Source organism: Pelodiscus sinensis, chromosome 6 (genome assembly GCF_052426305.1).
Source record: "Pelodiscus sinensis isolate ZL-2025 chromosome 6, ASM5242630v1, whole genome shotgun sequence".
Taxonomy (NCBI): Eukaryota; Metazoa; Chordata; order Testudines; family Trionychidae; genus Pelodiscus; species Pelodiscus sinensis.
In genome coordinates this window covers 73112015-73134583 of record NC_143057.1, presented here as the reverse complement: position 1 = coordinate 73134583, position 22569 = coordinate 73112015, and the positions used below count along the sequence as shown (strand labels likewise).

The 22569-nt window shown below is 42.5% G+C and overlaps 1 protein-coding gene across 9 annotated transcripts in view; it reads right to left on the bottom strand.

Annotated features, from left to right (window-relative positions):
* Positions 1–22569, bottom strand: part of KIAA0825 (KIAA0825 ortholog) — a 386099-nt gene that overhangs the window by 181321 nt on the left and 182209 nt on the right. For all 9 annotated transcript variants that reach the window (XM_075932132.2, XM_075932137.2, XM_075932129.2 and 6 more), the window contains 4 exons: positions 22231–22464; positions 17049–17457; positions 10334–10493; positions 3572–3724 (listed from right to left, as the gene is read on the bottom strand). In XM_075932132.2, the coding sequence (XP_075788247.2) occupies positions 3572–3724; positions 10334–10493; positions 17049–17457; positions 22231–22464 (956 nt within the window). The remainder of the gene's footprint in view (positions 1–3571; positions 3725–10333; positions 10494–17048; positions 17458–22230; positions 22465–22569) is intronic.

The window sequence follows — 22569 nt, the reverse complement described above, 5'->3', positions numbered from 1 at the left end:
TTGATCCTTCTTCCCAGTGCTACATAATCTGCTGTGACCCGCTTAAGGTCATTCTTGGCCGTATTATTAGTTCCTACATGGAGAAGCAGGAAGCGGTAGTGATCCAAAGGTTTAATCACTTTTGGAAGACTCTCGGTCACATCCTGAATGCGAACTCCCGGTAAGCAATACACTTCTCGAGATTGCAGGTCTGGATGGCAGATGGATGACTCAGTCCCTCTTAGGAGGGATTCCCCTACCACCACCTTCTTTTGGGTGTGGTGGTCTTCTTTTGGGGGTGGTGTAATGAAACCCCCATCTCTAGGCCTACATATCCCATGCCTTCTGGTTGATGGTGTTCTCTTCTGATTTCTTTCCTGAGAAATACCTGCCACAGCATTCTCCACCGCAATGCCTGTGGAGAGAGCCTGAAAGCAGTTATTTACCTCTACATGAATGGGGGAGACCTGAATTGGCCTTCTTCTTCTAAACATTACATGCTGCCAGTTTTCTTCCTTGTCCTGTACTGCCCTGACTGGGTCTTCAGCCTGCTGTGTCTGCGGGATTAAATGCGGCCTTCTATCGAGGTTGTCTTCATCCTCTCTGATGGAATGTAGGGTCGATAGTTGGGCCTCAAGTACCCTAATTTTTTCTTCCAAAATGGCAACCAGCTTGCACTTAGTGCAAATGAAATCCCTTCTTTCTTCTGGGACGAAGACAAACATGGCACATGCTGTGTGGATAAAAACAGCAGACCTATCACTGTCGAGACCTGCCTTCCTTCTGAGAGATTCCTCAGATGTTATTCATGCCTCCTTGAAGGGCAGGTGTGTAGCGAAAGGATTTTAAAGAATCTTGCCCTCTCCAAACTCCCTGTTAGCAGTCCCTGGTTGCAAGCTCCATGGTCGCTGACTCACTCCTTTATAAAGCCCTGGACTGCCTGATAGCCCCTTCCCCTGATTAAAGCTCAACCAATGAGCAGAAGATTCTAGATTTCAAACCCTAATTAGATGCTCACTGCTTCCACCTGCCAGCCACAGCACACACTCCATTGGCGGGGGAGGGGGAGAATGGAGAAGGGGAAAAAAACCCAAACAGCCAAACACAAGCTCAGCAAACAGCAAGAAACCCAAACACACTCTACAGACAGCCACTTCCCTCAAGGGTCCAGTATTAGCTTCCTCCATCACCAGGAGAACTCCCTCTCCAAATTCCCTGTTAGCAGTTCCTGTTAGCAAGTTAACAGTGGTGCAGAATTCAGCAGCTCTTGTTCCTGAATTGACTGCCACTGTGCCACAGAATAAAATACAGTTTTTGGAACTGAAAGGTAACAAATATAAAACTGATAGAAGGAAATACTCTTACACAATGCATAATTAGCTCACTAACAAAAGATAATTGTGAAGGCCAAAGGCTTAGTGGGATTCAAATAAGGACTCGACAGTTATGTAGGTATATGCTTAAATTAGATTCTGTAAAAAAAAAAAAAAAAAAAAAAAAAGAATCAGATCAGTGATTTATAACCTATCATGCATCAATGCAGAGGTCAAGCACTGACTGATAGATTTAAGAAGAAATTTCATATTGACACAGAATAATTGTCCATTATGGGTTCTCTTGTACTGTCCTTTGACGAATTTGGTAGTAGTCATTGTCAGAGACCAGATAATAGATTAGCCTGACTAATGGTCTATTTCAGTATGGCAATTCCTATAAAAATAATTTTTAAGGAAATAAAATAAGGTAAATAAATTCCACTTCTTTAATAGTAGAATTAAGTTCAGGAAGCAAGTTGAGTAAGTTACAAATATGTTTGACATGTGACACTTTCAGGTCAGTGATCCATTAATTACTTTTATTCAAGTGCGAGGATAGTTTTCCAAGTTCTGAAAAACAAATTTCATGCTTAAATTTCTGAAATCCACCACAATCCAATATGAGCTCTCTCTTGTCACCAGCTGATTAATGGAGATTTGGAACTCTGTCATACAGCAAAAGAATTCTGCTCTGAGTTGTCAGTATTTGAAGGTCTTATTCTATTCTCTGTTAATCAATGTAGGGAAGAATTGTAACTGATAAAATAGTAAACAGTAAAAAAAATCATGCATTTCAACTTTGGATGCAGTTTAATTCCCCCCCTCCCCCTCCCAGTTGTCTAAGATAAATAATCCCTTTCCTGAGTTGTCTTCATTTAGGATATTTGCAAATAGACTTCTGAAACAAGAAACATATACTTAAAACTAGTTCATCTCTCATTAAGAACCTCAAATTACTATTCATCTCCATCATTCACACCATTAACACTTTCTCTGAAATACATCACCAGGATTAAATATCTATTATATAACATATATGTTTTAGAAAATGGCATATACAATGGAACTGAAAGATAGCAGAGGTGATATCTACCCAACTATCAAACAAAATTATACTGAAAAAAAGAGAAGAGGCAGTAGCGCAAGATACCAGACAGGAACCAATCCACAAGGGGAACCAGTGGATACAGAGGCAGCAGTGCAGGGTGGCAGAGGGCTCCCGGGAAGTCAGGCTAGAGCGCATTGGCTTCCAGCTTCACCCCTGGGCACTACAGAATAGTTGAGTAACTGCAAAGATTTAATGCGGTTACTCGACTATTCAACTGACCGATAACTAAGACGGAGGCAGCAGCGTGGGGTGGAATCAGCTCCTGACTGCAGGGTATCCCAGCTCCTGCAGACATAGGCTGCTTCAGCCTGGGCGTGGGCTCATCGCAGGCAGAGACTGCTTCTTAGCAGCCTCCCCTGAACCCCCTCTTCCTCCTGTGCTGCTGCCTCTGATAGAGCCTAGGCTTATCAGTTAATCGTATACTCAACTACTTGCTTACATCCCTATTATATCACCGGCCACTAAATTTCACCCAATTATACCTGTATTAAGGACAATAACTTCCATTTGGCTGAAGACTATTATTCAGAAAGATATCCATTACTGAAGGCTTCAAGAGATGGAAAATCTTCCACTTTGGGGGGTGGCTTTTTTCAATGGTTTATCACTCATATAGTTATAAATATGTGTCTTTCTGCCCAATTTAAAATTTATCTGGCTTCATCATAGTTTGGTGTTAGGCCTTCCTCCACTAAATAAATAGCCCTTTAGTATCTGTTTTTTCTCTCTATGAAGGTGCTTGTATGCTGTAAACAAATTAACTCTTGATTTTCATTTTGATAAGGTAAAAAGGTTGAAAGGTATTTTCTCCACTCCTCAAATATTTTTGTGTCTCTTTTCTATATACTTTCCATTTTTTCAATATCCTTTTGAAAATGTAAACATCAGAACTGCATGAAATATTCCAGTGTCGATTTCAGCAATGCCACATCCAGAGATAAAATCATCTCCATACTCCCTTGTTTTCTCACGACTCCCTTGATTATACACACAAAGATCACATTAGCTCTTTTTGCCACAGCATCACATGTGAAAAATCATGTTGAGTTGCTTGCCCATTGATGCCTAAATCTTTTTCAGAATCATTGCTTTCTGGGACTGCTTCACTGTGTAAGCATGACCTAAATTCCTATGATAGTAATCGAAATTTTTGAAAACTTTCACTAACCTGATCAAACACATTTGTACAATATTGGCGGTGCACCTGGAGAGGGTTGAAAATAGGCTGCTCTTCTTCGCTCCTCAATGTCAAATTTGAATGTTTAATAGGTATTACATCCTCTTCAGAATTCTCACAAGACAACAGCTCTTTCAAAATCCCCTTTTAAGAAGAAATACAAGTCAATGAGTACCACCACTCCTTGACTGCAATATTCTGGTCAAATTCCACATATATATTTACATAGACTCTTTGCTCAGGAAAATCATTATCAGATCTCTCCCTCTTCCCAGCATTTTCTTTTCCCTGCCCCACTGGTTCCCAATCTCAGTCTCCTAGTCTTGCTAGTCCCACTATGCCCCATAAATCTTCATCCTACCTCATTTCCCCCCCCCCCCCCCCATCATCTTTCTGTCACCCTCTGTCTTGGGTTTCTTTTCCAGTGACCCGACTCAATGTCCTGGCACAGCAAAGTTCTGCTGCCTGCCAGCACCCTTCCCCAGTCGTCTCCCCAAGCTTCCCACACACATATAACTCTTGTCCCCTTTTCAGCTTCCTCCTGCACACTGCCAGGTTGCCAGTTGAGATAGGTTTAGTCACTGAAAGCACTGAAGACACAGACTTGCTGGCTCTCCATTTTAATTCCTGACTCTAATCAAACCCAGAGCAACTGACAACAGCATTTGCATGTAAATGAAAATTTAGTACAGGAAAAAGTAACTCCATTCCCTCCCTCTCTTCCCCCTCCCGGGGGGGGGGGAGGGGGCAAAAAAGTAGTAATATTGATGGGAGGAATAGTCAGGCAGATGACACAAACAGTGAAAAGACTATAGCTAATCTGTTTAGTAAATACTACTTTTTTGTTTGTGGTCCATACTCCTATACTGCGAGGAGTTCTGAGGTTGACAGGGGATGCTCTCAGCATTTGATTTAGTGGGTCCTTACCAGACCTTCCAAATCAAATGGTGGAAGATCAACCTCTGAAGCGCTGATATTCACAGAAGTGAAGACAAGCCCTACAACTAAATTGCAATACACAGGATCTTCCAAATTGGAATACTCCCAATACAAGTCAGAGGCTCCCATAGTAAATGAGGCTACAATTACTTATCCAAACCAGATCTAAGAAAGCATCATTTGTTGGCTCATTACTAGTTAAAGAAATTTGTCTGATGGCATCCAGGAAAAGCTGGGTCACACCATTATTACTAATATTTGTTCTCCAGTTTATATCTAGGAAGTCAGTCTTCTATAATGACACACTTTTCAATAGTATTTTTCTCTCCCATAAAATCAAAGAGATCTCCATAAAATCAAACAGATCTCTATTCATATCCAAATTCCACTGAAGACATGGGGCTAGAACAGACCCCTAATATGACCTCAATAGACTCTCTTTTTACAATCTTTCCCAAAACTGATTTTGAGTCAAACTGATTGTGTTTCATTCAATCTATCACCTTTTATTTCTTGTGTCTGCCATATCATTGATGTACAATGCTCCTTATTTTCTTACTGTAACACATCATTCATGTACAATGGTACCTCACCACATTTATCTTTATTTCTTTCTCTAATGAGCAGCACATATCCATCAATGCCACTATTCCAGTCACATCTGCTATTTCCACCATATTTCTGTTACCTTTATACTATTTGGTTTTACATCTTGCACCATTAATACTAATTTCACTATTATGTTGCCCAGGCTTTTTGCATTAGTGGTCAAACATCTCATTAAATAAAAGAATAATTTTAAAAAACTGGCTTGTAACTAGGGTGTTGAATTCTAAAGGGACAAATGTTGAGAAATTAAGTCAGTAAAGTAAACGGGTATATGTCTACACTACATCACTAATTCCAACTAACTTAATTCGAATTAGTTAATTCAAACTAAGCTAATTCGAATTAGTGCATCTAAACCTAAAAACTAATTCGAATTAGCGTTTTGCTAATTCGAACTAGCAAATTCGATTGGACACTGGGTCGCATTTAAGGGCAGCTGAAACCAGTTCTGGCAGGGCATCAGGTCAGTAGTTGCTTTGTGTGGCTGCTGTCTGAGGCTATCTGAGGTTCTTGCTTAAAGGGACCCCCCTGGACAGCTGGTTCTCAGCTTTTCCGCTTGCTTGCCTACCTTGCCGAGGGACAGCAAAGTGTTTTTCTTTCCGCCTGCCTGTGTCGGTGCTTCCCATTGGGGACACTGCCACAGTTGGCACCATGGAGCCAGAGCTCACCCTGGGCATGCTGCTCCAATTTTTGGACTTGCTGTTGCAAGCCTGCCAGCAATGGGTGGAGGCTGCCTTGCACCATCTGGTGAATGTCAGCCCCCTGCCTCTCCCTCTGGCCTCCCCGGGGGTCATGGAGGAGTGGCAGCAGCACCCGGACAACAGCGTGCCCCGCCGCATCTGGTGTCTGGACACCAGCAGCGACTGGTGGGACCACATCATCCTGGAGCGCTGGGGAGACCAACAGTGGACCCAGAACTTCAGGATGAAGAAGGACACCTTCCTGGAGCTCTGCAAGTGGCTCGCCCCTGCTCTGCGGTGATGGGACACTTGCATGAGGCCCGCCATCACCCTGTGAAGCTCTCCACGCCGGACAGCTATCGATCCGTCGGAAACCAGTTCGGCGTGGGGAGATCCACCGTCGGAGCAGTGCTCATGCAGGTACGGCACCCACAGGGGCCGGAGGGGAGGGGGCTGAAAGGAGGGGATGGGCCGTCCCAGGGAAAGGGGGAGGGAGGCGAAAGTGCCCCACACCGGAGGGTTCGGTCTGTCCTGGCCGTACTACATGCCACCCGCGGGGATTGCTTCTGGGAGTGGGGCCAGGGAATGAACACTCCCAGCCACAAGGGCACCCCAGTGATTCGCGGTTTGCTGTGTCTCTCTGCATGTGGTCAAGGCCATCAACCGGGTGCTGCTCCGCAGGGTGGTCCGCCTCGCCAACCCGGACGTGGTCATCCGGGGGTTCGGCGCCCTCAGTTTCCCCAACTGCGGGGGTGGGGGCATCGACGGGACGCACATTCCCATCCATGCCCCGGAACACCAGGCCTCCCAGTATATCAACCGCAAGGGGTACTTCTCAATCCTACAGGCCGTGTGTGACCACCGGGGCCAGTCCATGGATATAATGTGGGCTGGTCCGGCAAGGCACACGATGCCAGGATGTTCTGGAACTCCTCCATGTGCCAGGGACTGCAGGCCGGGACCTTCTTCCCCGACCACCACATCAGGGTCGGGGACGTGGACATGCCTGTCTGCCTGGTGGGGGATGTGGCCTACCCCCTACAGCCCTGGCTCATGAAGCCCTACACGGGGCACTTCAACCCCTCCCGGCAGGCCTTCAATGCCAGGCTCACCCGGGCCCACATTGTGGTCAAGGGGGCCTTTGGCCGACTGAAAGCACAATTTAGGTGCCTCCTCACCCTCCTCGACCTCGCCGAGCACAATATCCCTCCCGTGGTGGCAGCATGTTGAGTGCTGCGCAATTTATGCGAACGGAAGGGGGAGGCTTTTTTTTAAAACTCAGAAAAGGAGATCGGCTAGTCATGTAGCGAGACTGAGAGATAACATACGGAACTGCGCGTATACGCTATTGGTATCCACGAGACATAAAAAGAACAACAGGAAGGTCTCCAGCATGGTGGGTGGATCCTTTATGGGGGATTCATGGGAGAACATGGACGAGAATCGCACAAAACAGGGTGGCATGGAAAAGTTCTGATCTGCATCTGTGGCGTGAATATTTGCATTGATGAAATCACAAATCTTCCAAGTATAAGTATAACTAGAAGATTTACCTGGCATTGTTTAGGTCCTTAACTCAAATAAGTTTTGTTTTTCTTCATTTAAGTTATTGTCCTGGGCTGAGGTTGGGATGAGGTGTTTAGTATGCAGGCTGCCCTGGGGAGAGAGGACTACCCCAGGCCTGACACAATTGAACCTTTTTAATAAGAGAAAGTTATGCTTTAAGTTATGATAAGAGGAAGCTGCATACAAAATTCAGTGGTCCTAGTTCTTACTGTTTAGGAGGAGTTCTTGAACAAACAGTCTCTCGGATGGATGAACAGAGAAATGCACATTTCTAAAATTTATAAGAAGATATATGGTACGAAGAACAAGAAGGGGCAGCCACTATGGAGTGAGGATGGATTAGAAATTAGGGATAATCTAAAATATAATATAGACAATATGACTACAAAACTATTTTTTTCAGTTTTTATTAAGGATGCTAATGTTGAACATGGGGACAAAAGCAAGATGGTTAATGAGAATGAATGTATAGAAATGATCACAGATGAGGTGGAAGCAAAACTCTGAAAGAGTTTAATGCACTCAGATTTAGAGAGGTGACGGGAATGGATAAACTGAATTCCAGAATACCGAAAAACTGTCGCATAAAATTGCAAGTCTGACAACCAAAAAATTCAATATATTTGTTAAACCAGAGCTGGTATGATATGACTGGAGACTGGAAAAGATAGTATCTATATTTAAGAAAGAAGGAAAAAATGAATCAGTCAGCTATGGACCTGTTAGTCACATTTCAGAAGCATGAAAGACTTTTGAACATAGGTTGAAGAAAAGAATTACTAAAAACATAACGGTAAATGGAAAATAGGATAAAATACAATATGTGCTGATCATTCTAATCTAAGTTGATATTCTTCTTTGGAAAACAACTGATTTTTTCAGACCAGTGAAATATGATATGTCTAATCTATCTCAATTTTAGTAAAGCATTGGATATGGTATTACAGAGGAAATCATTAATTAAAATGGAAAAAATGTAGATTAGTACAGGAATTGTAAGAAATTTTAGTTCACAGCCTCTGTAAAAGTTCCTGCCTTTGCTTTCTCCATTTCTCTCTTTAAGCAATCAGAGCAATCACAAAGCTAGTCACTGCTTCCCTCATTGGTTCATAGCAGTTAGACTTACACATATTAACATTAAAAATTAACAACAACAACACTTACATATTAATATGTTAATAAATGTTTAATTTTGGTAATTCTTATATGAGTTCTTAGCCCAAACTGTGGTGGGACTTTTGTTGCTTAGCATAATGGGTAAAATCAAGAAGACAAGCATCAGAAAATACAGCTCTTGTTTGCTCTAATAAGATGTTCATCTTGAAAAAATGAATAAACTCTTGGGGTGCATAGCTTATTCCGAGTCTAGGTTGAAAAAGCTTATTTTGAAATTTGGCGCTGTATATACAGCGCCAAATTTCAAAATAAGGCACTATTCTGACAAATCCCTTAAACCTTGTGGAATGAGGGTTACAGGGACGCCAAAACAGTGTGCCTGCTATTTTGGGAAAAAGCGGGAGCATTTAGACACGCGCTGTTGCTATTTCGGGATACTTCCGGTATCCCGAAATAGCACCGCAGTCTATACGTACTCTTGGAGAGGAGTAGTGGAGCCATTACCAATAAAAGTTTCCAGTAAGCAACTTTTTTTCTTTGTCACCCAAAGATGAAGAATATCTCGAAATTGATTCTGTAGACAGTGTCTGCGCCTCCATCTTCTCAATGAGTAAACTCTATAAACTTTTCTACCAAACCTGTTTAGTTCCAGATACAGGAATGGGACTCTTCAAGAAGCAAGGAAACTTTTACACTGTGACCCAGATTCTTAAGTGCACTTTACCTCTATTAATACCTCTGAGAAGCAGGGATGGGGGTGCGTTAGCAACTTTTGAATTCATTTAGCGAGTTACAAAATATTTAAAATTGTTTCACAGCTACATTGAAGAAATATTTGACCTTGCCAGGGTCCTGCCCCATTGAAAAGTGAACTTTAAGCGCTCATACAAATACACTCTTCACTTCCTTGTATTCAGCTGTTAGCTGGTATTTAGATTCTGTTAAACAGATTACTCCAAATAATGCAAAATTCCAGTGAATTCTTTGCACATGCATACTTTTATACATACATTCATCGTAGCTAACATTTACAAAAACAGATGCATAAAATTAGGATCTGAAGTCCACATTTAGGCAATTAAACAACTGACTTGATTTTCTGAAGTGAAAAGTGCCCAGCTGCGACTACTAATATAATTTGAATTTAGGTGCCTAATCACAGATTTAGGAACCTGATTGAAGGCAGTCGTTTTTGCTTAAATTGCAGTCTCATATATTATGCTATATGCTGTTGCTTATAATTACAATATGAAAAATGATTACCCTAAGTACAATATCAGAAAGCCTGAAATATTCCTTTTATCTTTTCTTGATTCTATGTGTTATAATAAACAACTGAATTTGTTTCCAAATGGTTAGCATAGGTTCTCTTATATTAAAAATGATTAACTACATGGGGTTATATAGATTAAATCAGTCTTTCATCTGAGTGAATTTACTTCACTACTACAGTGGTGGGGTTTGTTTGTTTTCAAATGAGAAGAATTGACTTATGATGTTTAATTCTATTTCCCATAGAGTTAGATTTTACATTGAAAGCTGATTTCCGTACTATGTTCTAACTCCTAAAATAGATTTGTGGTCTACACACTATAAATCTGAAGCAAGTTTATGAGCCATGCTATTGTTAAAATACATAAATAAAATCTATAGTATTTCCTGTAATCTTTACTATACAAATGCAGAAAAGCCTAAACTGAATAGGTTCTATTACAATGCAATATTGAGTTTGGTATTGACTTGAAGAAGCATTATCACCTCCTTGACTAACCCTTAGCTGCCAGCAGACGCTGCCTCAGGCCAGTACACACCTAATTGCTCGGTAAAAAGGCCTTTTCCCTACCTCATTGAGCCGGATGATGTGATAAATTTGCCTCAGGTACTCGCTGCCACCTGGTTTGTGGCAGATATCCAGGACCATCATGTTTATTTTCTCCGTAGTCAATTCAAATGCAATACCTTCCTTCTCTAACACTGCACCTTCTTCTACTGAAATAAAGGCACTAAAATAAAGAAAGCATACATATATCACTAGTGTGAAGTAAAACATTGCTAAACCACAAAGTGTTAATGTTAGTTCCACATTTAACATAATTTGTAAAAATTTAGGCTGTACAAGAATGTTGCTATTTATATACATCTCTGAAATCAGTATGTTTTTTAATGTTGAGTGCTTGAAAGCATATTTAAACCATAAACAGAATATCTATATTCTTATCTATAAAATATTTTCATATTGGTGGAATTGATGAAATTACTGTAATCAGAAGAATGAAAATAGAAGACTGTCTTTTTTTAAAAATGCAAGAATTTTTATATTCTCTTAGTATTAAAAATGTTTTTGTTACTAGAAACAGCATTAGTATTCAATGTTTTTCACATTTTTTTGCCTGTCATTGATTATGTTGAAGACTTATTAAAGTGTCAGAAAGATAGCTATTCCACTGAATATAAGTGAGAAAAATTAAATCTTAGTCTGTTTTCCACTGGTTATTCTTAAGTAGTCTTTTGCCACTTGTTGACTTTTTTTAAAACCTATTATTTTCCTCCTGTTTCTTCTCTGCCACATGATTCTCAAAACTAATTAGTATGATGATTATTTGTTTATTTTCCCTCTATAAGAAACATAAACTAATAATTATGTGCTCACTTGGTAACTAGCTGAAATGCATCCTTATCAACTGTAAGCATCATCTAACTCGGAAGACCTAAAATGTTGGAGTTTGTAGCACAAATATAACTTGACATCTAGCTATAACATTAGACCTTTACTGACCACATCAAGCTTGCTATATTCATTACCACGTTCACACTAAGATCCACAACATAAACATGCTAAATGATGTTAGAGCATTAACATCATCAATCAGATCCCTTATCCTAAATTCTAAATTAATTCAAAAGATTATGCTTGTTACTGAGACTCTGGGGTAACAATGAAAATCAAATTTTTCATTGTTTACGTGTCTGAATAAAATTTGCTGGGGGTGCATACATCTGTAAATTGCAATTTACTGTTCAAATATGCCATATGTGCAAAATAAATTCTGCTGAAAGTGGCTGTTGATTTGAAGTCTCGCTAAAATTCTACACAGCTTCTGAACATTAATGGTGATATTGCTTCCACATGAATCTTCAGATCTTCCTACAGAGTAAATAGTTTGAAAATATAAACTTATAATTTTGTTCTTTGCTAAACAGAAGTAAATACTGCTTTCTTGTTATGACATACTTTTATAGAAAATGTAAAAAAGAAATTGATCTTTCGAATTAAAGCATATTTTAGGGCTGGTCTTTTGATGTTGTGCATAGATACAAACTGAATTTCTTGTTAAACTTCTCAGAGGTTGACATTGAAAAAGTTGAGGCCCTCTGACAAAGGAGTGTATCAGTGTCAGCACCCAAATGGTATCCTTTCCTGTCCATCACTGTGCAGGTGAAGCAGATGATTGGATTCAGTCAGTGCTATGATTAATGAGTTCCTCTCTGGATTTGGGACTGCCTATCAATCATGTCATTAGGGAGAATGTGCCCTGAAAGAGGCAGACCTCAGCCAAGGAATAACTGCATTCATCTTAATCTGTATATGCACCCAGTCAGCCAAGTCAGGGTCACCATGATGAAAAACAATAATCTTCAACTCGACAAATTACTTTGCAAAGACAGACGTTTCTTTACTTTTTGGGCAGTGTGTTCTCCAGAATGTAACTTGACTGTTTACAGCTCGGGTGTTACTACAAAGTGAAGGTTGTTTAATGAATAGTAATGCTTTCAGGCAATATACAAGACAGGCAATGCATACAGCTGCCACAGTAGTTTTTAAAAAAATCCATAAAAGCCAAGTTAACTGTATGTTCAACACCTGAAAAAAATCAGAGTAATGTTGTATACAATCAAAACAATAGTTTTGTTTAACATAAACGATTTCACATAAAAACACTATATACTTTTGCTTACAAAAACATTATGAACATCTTGTTCATGTTCTGAGTGGTTCAGGTACACAGAAACTGGAAATTGTGTGTGTGTGTGTGTGTGTGTGTATGTGCATGTTGCAGTTGCTTATGTATAGGTTACAATTGTACACATATAAATATGGGTATACATACATACATATATACACCATTTTAACCATAGGATGGCTCCACAGTGTTTTAATGAAGATTCTTTCAGGTAACTTATCTCAAAAGAATCAGTTTGAGATCAGGATCTTGAAAGATCCTTTCTTAGTTTAGCAAACTAAACAATTCTACATGGAATATTTCCTTCTCTCTGCTAATACTCCCAATGCCCTACTTCACTGGATCTGTTTTACAGATTGTTTTAATAAATAACCTTTGGTTCTTCATGGAATATATCAACTATTTAGTCCCAAGAGCAATGGTTGACTTTCTCTTTCAGGCAGACTAGCCTGGCAAAAATTTAGACCCTACTCCTACAAAGAGCCTCATGTCAGCAGACCCCATACACTGGGAAGAGCTCCACTACACACAGGGACCTTTTCATGCAGAGCTGAGCATGACTGGAGACTAAGGGTATGTCTACACTACAAAGTTAATTCAAACTAACACGTTAGTTCGATAGTTCGAATTAACTTTGATAGGCGCTACACATTCAAACCGCTAGTTCGACCTTAATTCGAACTTAATTCGAACTAGCGGAGCGCTTAATTTGAACTAGGTAAATCTCATTCTACGAGTACTAATGCCTAGTTCGAATTAAGTAGTTCGAATTAAGGGCTGTGTAGCCACTTAATTTGAACTAGTGGGAGGCTAGCCCTTCCCAGGTTCCCTTGGTGGCCACTCTGGGCACAACCAGGAAAACTCCTCTCCTCTCCCCCAGCCCCGGGCCCTTAAAGGGGTAGACTGTAGCCAGACGGCACTTGACACAGCCAGCCCTGCCAGCAGTCTGTGCCCCGAACCAGTGGCCCCAGGATGAGCCAGGGAGCCAGTGCCAGCGAGCCGTCCCCTGCCCAGTCCCCCAGCACCCAGGGGCCATCCAGGGGCCGTAGACGGTGTGCACCCTCCCGGACTAGTGCGGAGGTCATGGACCTCATTGAGGTTTGAGGGCAGGCCCCCAACGTCCATGATCTCTGCACTAGGAGGAGGAATGTGGCTGTCTACGGCCGCATAGCGGCTGCCATGGCCCGAAAGGGACACAGGCGCACCCAGGAGCAGGTGCGCCTGAAAGTAAAGCAGCTGTGGCAGGCGTATGCCAGGGCCACCAGGGGCGGCGCCACAGCAGGGGCTGCCACCTGTCCCTACTTCCCCGCCCTCGACCGACTCTTGGGGGGCGGGGCGGTCCGTGCCAGCCCGGGGGACAGCGAGCTGGGACCGGAGGGCCCTGACCCGGGCACACCGGAGGGGCCATCGCAAGCAGTTCCAGCACCAGAGTCGGCAGGGTCATCCAGGGAGACCGTACCGGGTAAGTAGTTTGAATTAAATAGTTTGGGGGGGTGGGGTGGAAGGGAGACCAGAGACTGCTCACGTGGGCCATGCCTTCCATGGATCACGCAGACACTGTGCACGTGCGAGCACGTGTCATGCCACCCTTGGGCAGGTGGCTCCAGCTGCGTGACACCCAGGGGCCATAGCCCAATAGGCACATGCATGTGTGAAGAGACCTGACATGCTCCTGACCCCGGGGCGGGACCCAGCAGGATGCTTTCCCTTCACATGTCCCCTCTACATGGAGGCAGGGGACATCTCCCCCCGCCCCACCCCAGCCACACTATACACAGCACAGGGACATGGGTGCAGTCTTGGAGCAGCTCCCAATCCCGGGGAGAGCCAGATATCCTGACCATGGCCTCTGTACAAGCACAGCGGCTCTGACGGTGCAGGGCATGGTCGCCCTCACGTCGCAGGGGGGGAAAAGGGGCTGGGCATCATCCGCTGCGTCCCCAGGGAGAACTGACCACTTCTCTTCTTGCTCTACAGCTGCACCAGCTGATCGTGCAGGGCACACCACCCCGGCCGGGACATGCTCCCGCACCCGTGGCCTGCTCTGGACCACCACCCTGGAGCAGGAGTACTGGGACCAGCACCTGGGGTGCTTGCGAGCCCTGCACCGCACAGTGGAGGCCTGGATGCGGGCAGACTTCTAGCTCCGCCAGGAGCAGCTGGCTGAGGTCCGAGGGCTGAACTCAAACCTGCAGGCCCTGCTGCAGAGAATGGTGCCCCGTGCTGGTCCTGCGCCTGCTGCTCCCCCAACTTCTGTCCCTCCTCCCACTCCTGCCCCCTCCCACCTCTTCCTCCTCAACCCCCACACCCTCTTCCTCATTGTCCACACCCTCCAGCTCAACCTCCGCACCCTCCACCCCATCCCCCTGGGGACGCTGAGGCCCCCTCCCTCGCCGTGCTGGGAGGCAGTTGGCCCGGCGAGACCCCCAACCCCAATCCCTGAGTTTCCCCTCCCCCTCCTTTCCCTTGCCTCCCCCTTCCAGCTCCCTCCTCCCAGTTTTCCGCCTCCCCTCTCCCACACTCTCTCCTGCCCTTTCCCGCCTCCTCTCCCCCGTCTCTCCACAGTTTTATTTCCCCCCCCCCCCCCAGTTTTGTGAAATAAAGAGAGTTTCTATTTTTGACCACGTGTCCTTTATTTTGTACATCAGGAAGGGGGACTAGGGAGGGGTAAGTGGAAGGAGGTGAGGGAGGAATGGGGTACGAGCCCCTGATGGGGAGGACTGGGCTGGCTCTGCGGGCTCCTCGGGGTGGAAGCTCTCCTGAAGCCCCTCGATTGACCCCCCCCCCCTCCGGATGGCAGCCTGCGGCAAGTGCAGCCGGGCTGATGGCCGAGTGCTGTGATGTGCCGAGTGTGGGCACTCAGGGCACTCCAACTGCTTTGCAAGCGGGGAACCCCTGAGAACTGTCTGTCCAGGGTGGGGGTCGGGTCCCTTTAAGCACAGCCCTCGGCTAGCCTGAGACAGCAGCTCCACGCTCTAAGTCCTAACCTGATGCCCTGCCGGCACTGCTTCCGGCCATCCTTAACCTCGGTTCAGTGTCCACTCAGTGTGGACATGCTAGTTCGAATTAGCAAAACACTAATTTGAACTAGTTTTTAAGTCTGGATGCACTAGTTCGAATTAGCTTAGTTCGAATTAACTAATTCAAACTAAGTTAGTTCGAATTAGCGCTGTAGTGTAGACATACCCTAAGAGAGTAAATAATGGCATTATTCAATTCACTTGTGTCAAAATGAGTAAAAATATTTTGACTACTTACTCAGCATCTTAATGAAAGAGAGAACCATTGCCCAAAGTCAGATACATGGTGTGACAGCTATTAAATACTTTTTAAAATATTAGGAAAGTTAGTATAATATTATACCTATATGAATTTATGACTAATTTTTCTAATTAAGCAGATACAAACAAAAAATGAAGGGCACTGCTATTAGTGATTAGGACATAGACACGAGTTTAAATTTGACTTCCATTGCTTTAAAAAGGGGTCTATAATTTCAATAAATTATAAATTGAATTCTGACATGATTACGGTCAATGTTAGTCTACAAATTTTACAAAGTATTTTGCCTTATGACTGCTCTCGTGGATTGCCTCTGGCTTTAATATTTCAATCGTAGTAAAACGTATAAATTAGTATTAAAAGCAAATGTAAAGATTTTGAAGATCAAGGTCAATGAGGATTTGTGTGATACTATTACCGTTTACTGCTATTCTTGCCAATTGAATACCCCCAGAAAAAAATGCCATACCTCAGACTATGTCTACAATGCAGAAAGCTTCTTGTGCAAGAAGCCTGCAGTGTAGATGTAGCCTCAGTGTGGTACATAAAACCTTTTCATTTACATGGGGGACTCAAATCTGAATAATTATATTGTTTGTATGGATGAAATTAATGACACCAAACTTACAGAATATATATGAAAGTAGTCAACAAATTTATTTTGTGAAATTTCTGTAAGTTAATATCAGAAAACTGATTGATAAAATTTTGAACAATAACACATGCCACCAAAATTAGACAATTTTCTGCCATAAAACTATTTTTTGATGAGACAGCTATAAATTTATTTTGATCAATTCAACCCATCCAGATACTTTAGCAAGGTTTCAGAACATTGGCCCTTGATGATATTTGCCTCAAACAATTGGGTGCCTTCCCTCTCCTGTTTTGATATGTCCGACTCACCCTCAGGGTTTGTTCCTACAAAGTGAAATATGCTTATTTTTTAATCATAGGAAAATATAGAAAATCGTTTAAAGACACTAAGTCCTTCATAATTTAATCATCATAGCAAAATTCATTTACAAACATACCATATTGTCCTCCAGTTAGTGTACCTGTTCACATAAAAAGAGATTAGAATTTAAATTGTCCTGTATAATCACTGTTATAATCAGAAATCTCTTTGTGAGTAACCTGTTCCAGTGAAACAACTATGCTTTATCTTTTTACTAAGCAGTTGATTTCCACAAATCCTTTAACTCAGAGAATTTAAAATCATTGTTCACCTGTATTTATTTGATACTATTATGAATTTTTGCAAATAAAAGAAATAAATAAAAATATCATCTGAAAATATTATATTCTTCTTACCAGTCAGTGCTCAATTTTCTTGCTTTCAACAACTGGCTTTCAATCCAATTTGGTCTTTGTTGTTCTATACTCTGTATAACCTTCTGCGTTACTTGTTTAGGACTACTTTTCTGTTTTCCCACAATACTTTCCAAACACACACGAACTAAATTCAGTTTCTCTTTGCTCCATCTGTCAAGCGTTGCACCTGTTAAAAGTTCTGCTGTGTTTCCATCCTCAAAGATCCGACATATAATTACAATCAAGTTCCAGACAAGCAGACCAGCTTTCTTTGATTCAACAAAGTTTTTTGACATTTTCTTCTCAGACAGAAAAAAGAAGTATTTAATTGGGGGAGGCAAACATGCAATCACGGTAGGTAACTTGCTGATTACAATAGATACAGCTTCAGCTGCAAGTCTTGTGAAGCCTTAAAAAAAAAAAAACAGAAAGAAAGAAAAAGAAAAGTAAAAAAAGAAGGTATCATTAAGGTTAATATTCTGGTTCTATCACAGTACAGTTATGAGTGTTGTGAGATGATGTCTAACTTTTTAGTGAAAAAATGTCTAAAAAGATTAAGAGCTCGAAAGTGTTGTTAGACTTCTACTATATTCTACTATATATTAATCTTTAAAAAATTATTTAAATGAGTTCCTGTAATGACCTGAAAACTGAAAACCAAGACAATTAAGAATAAAGATTGCTTCTCTATTTGTAACTAGTCCTGTTGTGCTCAGCTATTATAGCACAAATAATAGAGTACAGCTCACATATTATAACATATCTAGTAGAAAAAAAAATATTTTTTTAAAAGACAATCTTTCTGAAAGCACACCAAAACACTGAAAATAAAGTTTTCAGCTACCAATTTAGGAAAAAGGTTGGATGGCTAACAGTTTGCAACTACCTTGAATCATACTTAGCCATCCAATCTTTCTCCTAAACTGGTAGCTGAAAACTTTATTTTCAGTGTTTTGGTGCACTTTTAGAAAGATTGTCTTTTAATTTTTTTTTAATTTTTTTATTTTTGTCTTTTTAGTCTTGGGGGGGTGAAGGAGGAGGGCAGCCTGCCGGGGGTGCTGTGAGTCAGAGCTGGCAGTGGGGAACAGCAAGGGGGCCATGAGCCACGCGGCGCGAAGCCAGGTAGGCTGTGAGCCGTGCAGCATATCACAGGGGCAGGTTGGCTGGGTTCAAGAGGTGATGGGGATGGCCTGCCAGTAGGCCTGTGAGCCGGAGCTGTTGGGAGTCCATGACCAGAGCTGATGGGGGCGACCTGCTGGGGGAGGGGAAGGGAGCTGGTTGGCAGGCTGCCAGGGGGGCCGAGTCCTGGAGCTGGCAGCATAGAGGAAGGCGGGCCCGCATGTAGTGGGTGACCTGCCTGTTCGGGGGGAGCCAGGTGGCAGAGCATGCGTGCGCACGCCTGCAAGAGCTGCTGTAGGAGCTGGCAGGCACAGCCAGTGCATATGCAGGAGAGGCAAGGTGCATGTGCAGGAGGGGAAAGTTGAAAATCCCGTGAGACAGACAGACAAGAATGGTGACGACTTAATAGAAAGATTATCTAATAAAGATCACTCGTTATTCTGAGTGAAATGGGACAACTGTTTGACTTTAAAATTGCTATTTTTTTTTGTTTAATTTGCGACGTAGGGTAATGTGGTAAATCTCTCAGAATCCTAAAGTGTATTTGTAAAGTTTACTTTTTTTCCCTTTCCTTTTTCAGATCCACAATGTCCTCACGTATCAGTCTGAATCTGCAAAAGTGACGAGGAGTCCTGTGGCACCTTGTGGACTAACAGATTTATTGGAGCATAAGCTTTCATGGGCAAAACCCACTTCGTCAGATGCATGTCCTCACATCACTCAGAACTATTTGCTTCTGCCATACCAGAAGTCCTCAACTTACAAAAGGGTTATGTTCCGAAAGTTCATTTGTAAGTCCATTGTTTGAAAATCAGAACTTCCCAAGCTAGCCGACAAAGCCTATTTAACCCATAATGTAGCTGAAATACCGTATATTTGCAATGAAAAATAGCAGAAATAGGTTTTTATGTATTTAATGTTGAATACTTGAATGGTTGAATGGTTTAATTAGAGGATGAGGAAATAGGTGGAGATTCTGAAGGGGACTTCTGGGCATCTACCAGATGCTACCTCACTCTCCCGCGGGCTCTACGCTGACCCCTGCAGCCAGCCCCATCTCCTGGGACACAGGAAGCAGTACAAACACAGGCCGTAAGACTCTGGAGGAGCACTTTAGAGACTAACTAATATATATAATCATCAGCTGTGGTGGGTAAAACCCACTTCATCAAAGAAATTGGAATGAAAATAACAGAATCTAAGGCAGGAGTGGGCAAAAAGGCATCTGTGGGCTGGATCCAGCCTACCAAGAGGACTGATCCAGCGCATGCAGGTCCTGCCATTCCTCTGCCCCTATGCCAATCAGGGCCTAGGGACAGGGGTGTGTGTGGCATTTAGAGGCAACCCTGGTAGTTGACTCTAAGCGCTGCACTCTGGAGAGCAGGGAGCGAGAGACTTTATCAGGTGTGCTGCCTGCTCTGAGATGCTGGACAGTTGGCAGGTGACTGTAAGCACGGTGCTCCCTTGTAGGGCGGGGGCAGACTTTGCGTGCTCCTCCCAGCCCCAGGCCCTGATTGACCTGGGGGCAGGAGGGGAGCATGAGAAGTCCCCTCCCACTGCCAGGAGCATGGGTGCCTAGAGGGCATTGCCAGCTGTTCAGAACAGCTAGTGGTTCTCTCTGGAGAGGTGGGGACAAAGACTTCATGCGCTCCCCCATCTACTGACCAATCAGGGTCTGTGGGTGGAGAAGCATGGAAGTGTTCTGACCCCGCCACTTCTGCCCAGGACCACTTCAAAAATTTCTGATGTGGCCCCCGGTCAAAAATTATTGCCCACCCTGATCTACGGTATGTATAATAGCAAAAGCAATTATCTGTCAATTGTAGGACCCATGTTAATAATGAAGCTAATTAAGTAAGCAGGATATGTCCCATTCATAGCTTTTGATGAGAAAATGAGACTGTCAAAGGCAGGGGAAATTGACTTGTACAAGTGACATCATCACAGGATCTAACCATATAAGCCATAACATCAGGGGCTCATACAACAGCACATCCACTAACTTGATATATGCTTGCAATGCCGCTCTGCCAGATATACTGGCCTAACTAGACAGCCTCTGTAACAAATGGACACAAATCATACATCAGGAATAGCAACACATATAAACCTGTCTGGGAACATTTTAACCTACCTGGACACTCAATAATGGATTTAAAAGTAGCCATTCTTCTACAACAGAATTTTACCAGTCAATTACAGGGAGACATGGAATTCATTTACAAATTAGAATATATAAAATGAATATATTAACTGGTTAATGCACTACAAAGCCAATTTCCCCTGCCTTTGATGACGTGGGTTTTACCCACGAAAGCTCATGATCAGATATATTTGTTAGTCTCTATGGGTATGTCTACACTACCCCGCTAGTTCGAACTAGCGGGGTAATGTATGCATACCGAACTTGCTAATGAAGCCCGGGATTTGAATTTCCCGGGCTTCATTAGCATAAAGCCGGCGCCGCCATTTTTAAAAGCTGGCTAGTGCGAACCCCATGCCGCGCGGCTACACGTGGCACGGGCTAGATAGTTCGAACTACATAGCCATTCCGAACTATCTGTACTCCTCGTTCCACTCCGGTTCGCACTAGCCGGCTTTTAAAAATGGCGGCGCCGGCTTTATGCTAATGAAGCCCGGGAAATTCAAATCCCGGGCTTCATTAGCAAGTTCGGTATGCATACATTACCCCGCTAGTTCGAACTAGCGGGGTAGTGTAGACATACCTTATGATGCCATAGGACTAATCATTGTTTTTAGTTAAACTGAGAATCAGGTCATGATTTTAGTATCAATCATTTTTTTATACAGGTCAAACCTCCCTTGTCTGGAACCCTTGGGATCAGAGTGATTCCAAACAATGGAGTTTGCCAGACAAAGGGAGGTTAAGGCTCTCCACCTGGCTGTAACCGCTGTGTCTGGCTAGGTCTGCGCCCCCAACTGTGCCAGTCCTGACCTGGGCTGTGTCCCCCACCACGCCAGCCCTGGACAGGGGCTGCGCTCTCCACTGCCAGCCCCAGACAGAACTACGCTCCTGCCTACTGACCATTCTGCCTCTAACCCTGCCTGGGGCTGTTCTCCCCATCACCAGCCTTGACCAGGGTTGTGTCCCACCCCCCCACTCGCCAACCCCAGCTGGAGCTGTATTCCTAGCTGCTGACCCTGCTGCCTCCTGCCCCAGCTGGGGCTGATCTCTTTGCTGTCAGTACTGGCCAGGGCTATGCTCCCTACCACCAGCCCAGACCTCTAAAATCTGTGATTCTCTGGTCCTGTCGGACAATGGATGTTGACAGACCAGAGAGTCACAGATTTTAAAGGTTCAACTTGTACTTGCAAATTTTAAAATTATTTTTTTTTGAATCACAGTTGGTCAAAAATGTACTTGAAGGAATCTTTGCTCCTTACCTATTTTAAAAATCGTTTCTATTATTATCTGTATTTATCATATTACTTTACTAATTTTAATTATGGGTTAGTGAAAAACAGTCGCAAATTGTATGCTAATTTCAGTGCTATATAAATATAAATCAATTATAAAGTGATAAATAGGGTTACAATGTTTCAACCATAATAACATATCTTAATTAAAACTGTGATGACTATGAGATAGTTACAACCAATGAAATATAAAAATTTCACAGTACAGTACTTTCTTCGGATTGAGAAACAAAATAAAGTAAAACAAATTTCTGATTTTCATCACCAAGAGATCATCCTAGGATATTTTGAGCTCTATTGTACTATACTCTAGTGCTATGAGATTTGTGAATAGACTTAAAATAAACATACATACTTAAAAACAAAAAAAGAGGTATGCAAGGATGTAAATCCCAAGTTATTGCAGGATTAACTTAATAAAGAAGAAAAAATGTACTGAATTATAGCAATTTCACTATACTTTTCTTAAAAAGTCAGGAAATTTGCTTGCAAATTACAATAATGTTTGTTGTAAAATCATATCACATATCAATTCTAATTTTTCAATTCTGACGTGTTGTCATTAAATGGGTAATAAGTTCTTCTGACAGGTTTATATAAAAACACTATTTAAGTGTCACCTTACATTTCCCAGATTCTTTTCTCTTCATTTCTCTAGGTGTATAATTCCACTCCTTTGGAATGGTCTTCAGCAAACTTTCAGGAACTATTTGCTTGTGTTGATAGGTTCCATAGTTTTCTGTTGCTTCCCATGAATGCATCAAAGAAATTATCTGCTTCACTATACCCTTGACTGAATTAATCAAAGTCATCTTCAAACATCTGATAACCTCTGGCTCTGGTTCACCACAACTAGACACTTGAGGGGGGAAAAAAGCAATTAAACATTCAATGTGAAAACAGCCATTCTACTATTAGAATGCCAAAAATAGATGTTATGAAAAGAAGAGTAACAAAATTATGA